This window comes from Morone saxatilis, unplaced genomic scaffold (genome assembly GCF_004916995.1).
Source record: "Morone saxatilis isolate NCDOM2014 unplaced genomic scaffold, NCSU_SB_2.0 Contig16, whole genome shotgun sequence".
In the NCBI taxonomy this organism is placed as follows: Eukaryota; Metazoa; Chordata; class Actinopteri; family Moronidae; genus Morone; species Morone saxatilis.
In genome coordinates this window covers 21,599,381-21,609,790 of record NW_023339718.1, presented here as the reverse complement: position 1 = coordinate 21,609,790, position 10,410 = coordinate 21,599,381, and the positions used below count along the sequence as shown (strand labels likewise).

The window sequence follows — 10,410 nt, the reverse complement described above, 5'->3', positions numbered from 1 at the left end:
GTGTGGCTGCTGTGTGTGTGTGTGTGTGTGTGTGTTGTATCCTGACAGAGCGAGGATGAATTGTGCTGTGGGTGACAGCTTCAACAGATGTTCTAAATGAAGTACTTTTCTACTCTCCGTGCTCCTTGTTTGTCGTACTGGAGTTCCACACACACACACACACAGTTGGCGTGGTCGGGGGTCTGGTATTAGAGCAGAAGAGCTGTCAGATATGGGGTGTTGGGAGGAGGATGGGAGGAAGGTTGGGAGGGGGGAGGCGGGGGAGGCTGTCAGAAGCTGCAGACGAGGACAGATCGCAGTAGAGTTACAACCAACATTTATTTGGAGCCGACATGAGTTTTGCCGCCTGTCAGGAGTCGGGTTTTGGTTCACGGCTTGACAACAGCCAACAGAAAACACACAGCGGCTTTTTCTGAAATCAAAAAAAGAGAAAAGAGTTTTACTGCACACTGCTGCTGTTGGAAACCTGGCGAAGAGCTGCTACAAACAACTAATGCCAGAGATAAGACCTCTTCAACCTGTGAATACATTTGTAGTCCATTATCTGAAGGGATAATGCACATGAACCTCAACAGGCCAGAGGAAAGTTTTGTATAAAAGATTGGCAGCAGTGGGAGTAAAATCTGTGAACACCCCCCCCCCTTCTCTCCTGCTGCCTCGCTGCTGTTGGTGTCAGGTAGTTCTATTTTTCTCTGGACAAACATATCTGTAATCCCACTCCTCACAATAAACAGCACAACAACAACAACAGCAAAATTGGGAGAGCATACGAGACGAGGTCCATACTGAGGCTGCGTTCACACTCCTTAATGCTCAGTCCGGATTTATTGATAGCTGTTCACATTATTTTATAAATGGGGTTCAAATCACACTCCAGTGTGAACAGGTCAGGGTCCTGAAGTGACCTACATGACAAATGTCAATCTAGAGTGACGTAAATCCACATGACTCCTGACTGTTGGACACATTATGAAAATTGAGGCCTGTATCTATTTGGACCACATATTAGTGGCCTCGAGAATTGTAAAGATCAGATTCCATGTAATTTGTGCTGTTCAAAAACAAATCATGTCATCATCATGCCTGCAGTGTGAATGAAGCCTAAACCAGCGGATATAGAAAAAGAAAGAAAACAGAACAGTAAGTGTGTGGAAACGGTCTTTTACACTAGTTGTTATTGTGAAGATGTCTCTCCAAACTGGAAGTATTTCTACTACTTTATACTCCTCCACTGCACTTCAGGGGCAAGTATTTATTATATTTAATACGTTTATTTGACAGCTTTAATTACCTTGCAGATTCAGATTAATAATACAAAATGACATCTGCACTGTGTCATCGGCTGTATTGTGTAGTAAGTGCACTTTATTTTTTTTAAGGCTGGATTGAAAAATAAACTTGAACTTAAAAACACTCACTAGTTTTACTTCGAGGTCACTAATTAAAAGATTCTACTCGGGCAGGAACAGGACTCACAGTTTGATGTGAAACAAAAGGAAATCCTCCTAAATATAGTAAATGAAAATGAACACAGAGGAAATGTGTAATTGGCTTCATTGAGGACTGTTGTTCTACACTAAATCATGTCAATTTTTTACAGCTCAGTGATATAAAACAGAGTGGTGTGTTTGGGGTCTGTCTGATTATTAAACCACACTGCCCCCTGTGGGCACCAAATGGGAACAACAGCCAGAGTTTAAAACACACTGCTGCTGTCTGTACGAGGACACTGTTGTGCTCCTAGAAAATAGTTTTCTCTCAAACCAGAAGGGTAAGCTTTATTCTGGATGTTATTTTTGCACCTGTTTTAATTCTTAATTTAGAACTACAGATTTTTTTCTGGGTTAGGGTTAAGGGGACATGATGTTTTACATTTTATAATTTAAAGGTACATATAATGTATTAATATTTTTAAGGGAAGATACCACTATTATTTAGACTGATAAGGCTTAAATTCAATTTGTTGGCCAAGAAAGATGCAAAAGAAATGTATGTATAAGTAGAACAATTAGCAGAATTCATGGAGGAATAGAGAACAATCTTAAGAAACAACTTTTACATCATGTAGAAAATTCATTGACATGCAGCTTTTTTTAAATAAAATAACACAGAAAAAATATTCAAATTAATAGAACTTTTTACCATATTTTCATTCCTCTTCAAAATGAAGTGGTAGAGTGGTTATTATTTCAGGTTCTATTAGTTTGTGAGAAGAAAAATGCCAAAATGGTTCCATGTAGCTTCTTAATTGTGAGAATTTGCTGCTCTTCTCTGCTTAATGTCTGTAAAATGAAAATCTTTTGTGTCTTTTAGCGGTTGGTCAGACAAATTGAGCAGTTTTAAACCATCCTTGCAGCACTGATGCCCAGTTAGAGAACTGTGATGCTGCCTGCTTCTGTTTATCCTCTGCAGCTTTAACTTCAGCACAGGAGGTTGGAACTGTCCGCTCAGGTTTGAACAGAGCAGATATTCTTGTGCCAAAGCAAGAATCCTTCCTGGACCCTGACTCTGTCTAGAGTGAGAGGTTCAACACGTTAAAGCAGATATTTTGCTACGAAGTGTTCTACCTGCCTCATTCACTTCCACAACAGTTAGTGTTTGCTGTGAACTTGTTGCTTCTAAGTTCACACCTCTTTATCAAGATTACACCCTTTATGGAAGCCCTGGCATCGTCCTGTAAGGGCCTTTGTGTGTTTACGTCTTACATCACAGAACCTAATGTCTACTGTTGCCGTTTTATGACGATGTTGTTGTGATTAGATCAGAAGCTAAATTAAATGAAAGCACACACAATCCCAAAATATACAGTGTTCTGCCTTATACGCATTAGGGCTCCTAACGAAGGTGAAATAATTACTGTGAGTACTGAAAATTATGGAAACCCAGAGAGGCAAGCGAGGAAAAACTAAAATCTGGTGATCTATTATGGAAGTCTGATCTAAATTGTTTTGCTGGGATAATAAGGTCTTTAAATTTATTTTATTTTATTTTCCCAAAACATTTTTCCATTTAACAAAATAAGCAACATTTTTCTGAAGCATTCATGTTTATTGTCTCAACTCAAATTGCCATACAAGAACTTGGCCATAATAAAATAATACAGTACAACTTGAACCAAATATCTGATCATAGAACATAAACACAAGAAAAGAATCTGACAAAATATTCACGTCCAACTTTTTGTCCGTTTTTCAAAGTTACGTCTGCTGTACACACACAATTCAGTTTGTACTCAGAGGGTATACAAATAAGTTTAAAAAAAGATAAAGAAAAATAAGTTTTTGTTCTCAGCTCTTGTGTCTTAAAGCCTCAGGTTCAAACCAGCTTGTTTCCTCACAGTATTCTCACAGTGTTTCAGGGAGGACTTTTCCTTTTTGGTTGCTCATGTCTCTGGATCTTCCTCTATGATTTTGGAAGCTCTGAACATTTTTTCCTGCCTCTTAAAATTCTGTTGCATTTTCCCTGCCATGCCTTCCTGCAACCAGGAGATTGAGGAGGTAGGACCTGCCCCGTCTGTCTGTCTGTATGACTGTCTGTACGTCTGTCTGTCTGCAGCTCTGTGTCCACCTGGCTGACTGCCTGCTTCACACCTTATAGTTGCCTCATTGCACCATTTGGTTCACATATTTATCATTGTTTAGTTGAATACTTTCATGATGCCATTCATTTTTTCGTTTGTTTGTCCTGCCGTCAAACAGTCCAGAGTCACATGAATTAGTTTGTCAGAGTAGGTCAGAGTTTCTCAAATTTGCCTTTTGGAGTAACTAAGAGCCTTTTTCTGATCATCTTTCATTTTGGGTTTGATAGTTTGACCTGAATCTCAAAATCAAACAACAGACAAACCCTTTCATGTGACAACGTAGATCATCTAGTCGAACAAAGTTTTTATTTGCAGCTACGTGGATTATAGAGCATAGATTCTTTCCTCTTTATTCATGGCAACCTCATATAACCAGCGAATAAAGCTAATTAAGTGCCATCATTATTTCAACCTATTAAAGACTCATTTAACCAGGCGGTTGTTGTGTTAGTTTGGTTAATATCAATAACTTCAATTAACAAACATCATCTAAACTACAAGTATCAACACTGTTGAGTCAGTTCATAACAGAGATGGAAATACATGACTCATCAGGTCATTATTTTACAAATCTTGTAAACTTGCTGCAGGAAACGTTTAAAAGCTGAGCACCAAACCAACATCCGAATGATAAATCTTTGGAACTTTAACACTTGCTTTGTACAATAAGTGAAGACATTTTGAAAGCTGAAGTTTACTCAACGTTAAAATAATGTCCTCTGACCGTCACAGTGCATTCAGTATGAAGTCAGTCACATCTCTGAGTGGCTGACTGCTTCCTGGTTTTTCATTCAAACTAAATTATAGTCTTGTTATTTTTTGCTGTTATGGGATTAAAATATTGTTTTGTTGAATACATCCGTTCAGAATTGAAATTTGTAAGAAAGATAGAAAGTTGACAGTTTGAAAGGTGATCTTTGCCAGATTAAATTGACACCTTTTTAAAAGATTGATTTCACTTTACCCTTCAAATTGACTATCCTTAGTCGACTGAACTCTCTGAACACACTTTGACAGATTCTTTTTTAAATCAGCAGTGGGGCTCGGCCGATATAACAAGACATTGCAGTACAGACCAACCTAGGTTTGAGGTCTCAGTTACAGTTTGTACACCAGAAACCATCAACAGGTAGATTTTTCAACTGTGAAATGTTCTTCTCAGTGCGTATCTTGGCCACAATTACACTGAATTAAACAAGAATTTAAAAAATTTAACTAAATCTAAACCAAAAAAAATCCTGTCAAGACATTTTATGTCATGTGTTATCAGATTTTTATTTAAACTCCCAAATATTGAAATAAGTATCAGCCCCAAAGTATTTGCCAGACAATAATCAGGAGAGTTATACAGTGTGGACAGTTGATTGTGTTATTGTCGTTTTTGCTGAAATTTGGGTAAACGGACACTTTAATACCTAATACCTGTAACAATCTGAAGGTTGCATAAAGATTTAAAGATTTACAGGTGAGAATCTATTCATCATAATATCTGAGTGGACCAACAAGGTTCCTTATCTGAAATGGGGATGCAAATTCTGATTTAAATGCAAATAATTAATGTTGTCTTTCTGTGTGCGTGTGCGCGTGTGTGTGTGTGTGCGTGTGTGCGTGTTTCAGCTGGAGGGGAAGGTCCAGCAGGGAGAGAGAGACTTTGAACAAATCTCCAAAACCATACGCAAAGAAGTCAGCAGGTTTGAGGTGAGAGGATTTGATGGATGGAGATGGGAATGGGAAGGATGGATAAATGAATGTTCATCTGTTAATGTGAGGTTCATCCTGAAATTCTCTGTATATTCAAAAATGTTACTTTGATCCTTTGTTTTTGTTTTTTTCAACAGAAAGAGAGAGTGAAGGACTTTAAAACGATCATTATCAAATATCTGGAGTCACTGGTTCAGACACAACAGCAGGTAAAGACAAAGACAATAGTTTTGTTTGACAGAATTCTAATTTCATTGTAATGTTCATTTTACATACAATTTAATTTGTATTATGGCAGTGTTATTATGCCTAGAAGTACATTATTTGTCTATGCAGTAATTATGCATTTTTCAAACATGATTTAAACTGTTTATTATGTCATACATTATGTGCACACAAAGGTCAGTTTTGTTAAATTATTCAATAGTGGCAACCACAGACTTCCATACATGAGAGCTTGTTACATATAATTTTAACCAATACAAATTCATACAGATAGAACCACAATGAATGAAAAGTGAATCTTCTTTCTTTTTCTCCTACAGCTGATAAAATACTGGGATGCCTTCTTACCTGAGGCCAAGGCCATCTCATAGAGTCCGCACATACACAACAGACAGTCCTGACTGGCTCCGGTCAAACAACACTACCCATAATGCACCTGTTCTCCCGGGTCACTGTCATCCTCCTGTTTGTGCCCAGAGTGAAGAAGAGAAGTGAGACAGTGAATCAGCTGGAAGTGACTTTTCTGCAGTTATAAAAATCAACAACAAAACTCTCTTGAACTCACAGTTCACCATCTTTCAGTCCTCTCTTTTCTTTCTGCTGAGCTCAGTGCTGTATTCACGTTCTGTGAGAATCATTGTCCTCCTGATTGATGCTTTCACAATTATAGTATACAGTTTTGCACTCCTCATTCTATTTCCTTGTTAGTGTTAATACAAATTAAGTCTTAATTTAAAAAAAACCCATGTGGGATTTTTCAAACCGAAAGCTCATAATCACGTAAGACATGAATGCAGCACTAATTATGATCCTTGTGATGGCTTTCCTCTACACACAAACAGATTCTAATATGGTGTCAGTTTTTATAGCTGGAGCACTTGTTAATTTATTTTTTCACCAGACACAAGGTGAATGGGTGAGTAGAGAAGTAAGTGGAGGAATTTCACTATATTGTATTTGAGTTTATTTTAGGGATAACACCAATGTCCATCAACAAAGACAGATATCCACATTCTAAGGTAAAGAGATTGTTTTGTTTTTTCAGTTTTGTGTTTGGATGTATGGAAGCACCTTCCTGCCATAAAAGATCAAAAGTCAGGAATTGTAAAAGTAAAAATTGTCAGGGAATGTCAAAATGAAGTCAGGTCTAGGGTACAATCAAAAATGTGACTTTGTTATAAGAGAGGTTTAAATTCTGACAGAAAATGATGAGACACTAAATCCTTAATCAGAAAAAAACAGTGGGTGTGTATTTAATGCCTTACACCACATCCAGTTTTATTCTGCTCATTCCTGTTTGCTTTTACAAACATGTTTCTCTCTTATCTGTTGCTATATAGTTTTATTTTTTTCATAAGTCTCCACTACAAGAATACATTTTTTAGGCTAAATTAATGACTCAAAGAGCAAAGAATCATGCACAATCTGAGATACATACTTTTCATATTCACATTTTCACAATGAAGCACAGTATCTGTGAGGAAATATTCTAAACTTAAGCATCACCTACTAGCATTTTCCGGGCCTTTTTGTTTATGTTACGCTTTTATTTTTTCACAAATAAAACAGAACACAGGTGTCAACATGGACCTAAGTATGGTACCTCTGTCATGTGATATCAGGTGCAAGCAAGTTTACTTAAAAACGCTGTGAGATATGGACGAAAACAAAACAGAAAATTGTAGTACAGCTATGTACAACATTAGTCTTCTTTAGGTACCCTATTTAGCACTTACGAGCAGTATATAAACTGCTAATAAATGGTTAATAATGCACCGTAATTGGTTGTAAGCACAGCTGTGGACACCCATCACTAGAGGTTGGTGTATAAACCGATTATGAATGATAATATTGTAAAACACAATAACAATATTATAAAATATGTCTTCATAGGACCAATTGTAATTGTTGACAAAAACTTTATATTAGTAAACACTTAAAAAATGTTCTTGTAACTGTTTAGAACTACAATATAGGGTGTTTTAAATGAACTGTTTGTGTACTGCTTATAAATGCTAAATATGGGCACTTAAAGTAAATCATTCCTGACTTTTCTTTAGTTCTAGTTTTCTTGGAAAGAAAGGGCTTCCATACATTGTCCCTAAATACTATTATTATTATTATTAATTATAAATAAATTCTCTGGGAATTGTCCTCCACTATCAGTTGTTATGCTAACAGTGCAAACACCTTTTTTTTTTTTCTTAGAATAGAACAGGAAGTATACATGGGACCTTTGCTCCACTAAAATACCCAAAACAAACTTTGAAATCAGAATATTTTTATTTTGGAGTTTAGAACATGAGCTGTGAAACTGATCTGGAGTCAGTGAAGGACAACTGAATGCATCCTTTTGCTATTTTGTGTCTTGTACTTCCCGTCACCTGTTGAGTCCCCTTACTTCCCCTTATGCCTTTCAAAACAACAGCCCTTAATTTTGTTGCTGTATGATCGTGAGTGAAGGCAACATTTTCTGTTTCTGCCCTCTTTGAGACAATGAGAGTGGAGGAGGAAGAATCTCACTTTCTGGTTCAGTTCACTGCTGCTTTCAGATGAAAATGTCCACACCTAGTTAATAAGAATAAACTCTGTTTTTAATGTATACTAGGATGGTGAATTTCCCTAGATGCAGTAAGCCCATTTTCACTTTAATTCATCTGCATCGTTGGTGTTTAGAAAGTATTCACAAAAAAGAAAACCCAATCAAATCCAGGTGTAAATGCTGGTGAACTATAAGCACCCATTGAATGTCGTCAGGGATGCATTTCATAATTATAACAACCTTGTAAGCATTGATTTGGTCAAATTATGTTTGGACATCTAGTTTAAATCAGGAAAAAAAAGTTTTAAAGGTTAGTTTTTTGTCATCTACATTACATATAACTATTATATAAAACAGCATGTAGTACTTCACTCTGAAATAGTCATTTAAACACTGCTGAAACCACAGTTACAGCTCTGCCTATATGGTCTTTTGATCTGTCGATCACCAAATTAGTGCTTACTGGTAAGGTTGTAAAATAAAGTTTAGGATTTTGATGGATGGAGTACCTGCGAGACAAGAAGTCAAAATAAAAATATTTGTTTTCAAAGAGTTATAATCTTATAAAGTTATAAAATTTTTAGTTAATCTTACGTTATCATTACCAACTGAATTAGACTGACAGGCTAAACTATTCAAGTAAGATCCAGTATGTAAACTGTAAGTGTAAACTGCAACACATTGTCCACATTCTAACAGTGCCTGTTCACAAAGAAATGCATCGCTCAATAGAATCACTTTTGACCAACAGAACAATGCAGCTTTTCTCCGTAGCATTATTGTAGTTTTTTCTTCCCAAGTGCCCATGGGGGAAAATGTTTCTCCCCTGCATTGCTCCTGTTATCTGTCTGAACGAGGTCTTGAGGGGCCTAAACGGTCTTGCTGTGGAAGAATCAAATCAAACTAGAGAGTTAAAAAAGTGAACCGATCTCTGTCAAGTCACATTAGATCAACGTTCAATCATATGATACAAATAAACAGTCATATCCAAAACAATTACCAAGCAGCAGTTCAGAACTGAGTATGAAAGCTTGCAGTGTGGAGAGAACCTTGGTGTTTTTCTTCCTCCTGTTGTTTGCCACAAAGAGGAGACTTTGATGTTTTGAATTTTGGTTGATTAAACTCGACAGAAAAAAAAAAAAAAAAAGCTTGTTAGCATCTTTAGCCTTTTCGGTTTCGGCAGCTTGTGATGCTAACAAGCGGATTTCATTGCAGATGAATGATTTTCCTGTTGAAGAAACTGACCTGAAGTGTTGTAGTAGTTTCCGGTGTGTGGGGAAGTGAGGGACTGTCAAGTGTGTGTCCGTCCAGAGAGCAGCCTCAGACTGTGAGGATTATTTTTACTGGCTGTTTCTCTTCCTGTTGAGGAAATTCTACAGAATCTGTTCTTGATTTTATTTTGTTGAATTTAAAGCACACTTCATTATCAGAAGAAAATCCATCATCCTGAATCTGTCAGAGAAGCTACAACTCTGTTTTTCATCTCTTATGAGATTAAAGTTGGAATCAAAACTGGAAATGTTTTTAATTTTTTTTTTTTCAGCCCTCATTCCGTCTACTTCTCAATCTTAAATCATATTACACTATGTTGATTGCTACCTTTTTGTATTTTAATATTTGTTTTATTCCACATTTTTTGCCGCCTAATGATGTGCAATGGTTGAGAATTTTTCAGTTGATTTTATTTTAATTTGTTTCATTTTCACATATGATGAAATGCTTTATCTGAGCAGATTTTTTTTTAACTTTTAGTTTAGACGTGACATTCCTGCAGCGCGGCAGAGCAGATGTTTGAGAACTTTAATAACAATAAAGGAATGTATCTCATATATGGCTGGACTGTTTTAATTATACATTATTTTATCCTCATTTTAATTCGCTTTAACTCACCTTCTGTTGAAAATGTAAGGCTTTTGAATGCATTTTTAAATACCATTTTTTTTAAAAGCCTTTTAGCTAGTGTGTTATTAATGGTAATGTTTTATATTCTATTCTTTTGCTCAATTTAATTATTGTTAATATTATTATAAAGATCCAGTGTGAGATTAATTAAGTGATTAAGATTAAGTGACATCTAGCAGTGTAGTTGCTTATTGCAACTACTAACTTGCCTCACCCTCCTGTTCCAAGTGTGTAAGAAAAACTACGGCATCCACAAAAAATGTAACATGAAAACATGAAAAGCCCTATCTAGAGCCTGTGTTTGGTTTGTTCTGGTGGCCTCTCTGGACAAAAGCAGTAGTTTGATGCTATAAAACAACAGAAATAATGATGATTGTTCTACAAATATCTGCTTTCAGTGGGATATTAAATATTCAAGTTTTCAGTAGACAGCAATTTTTTTAAATGTTATACATGTAAT

General features: G+C 36.2%; 1 protein-coding gene across 1 annotated transcript in view; it reads left to right on the top strand.

Moving 5' to 3' along the window:
* The window catches only part of snx2 (sorting nexin 2), a 27,554-nt gene extending 18,359 nt beyond the window's left edge, over nucleotides 1–9,195 (top strand). The window contains exons 13-15 of the mRNA XM_035658041.1: nucleotides 5,198–5,278; nucleotides 5,419–5,490; nucleotides 5,827–9,195. Coding sequence (XP_035513934.1) covers nucleotides 5,198–5,278; nucleotides 5,419–5,490; nucleotides 5,827–5,877 — 204 coding nt within the window. The 3' untranslated portion in view covers nucleotides 5,878–9,195. The remainder of the gene's footprint in view (nucleotides 1–5,197; nucleotides 5,279–5,418; nucleotides 5,491–5,826) is intronic.
* The last annotated feature ends 1,215 nt before the right edge of the window (nucleotides 9,196–10,410 follow it).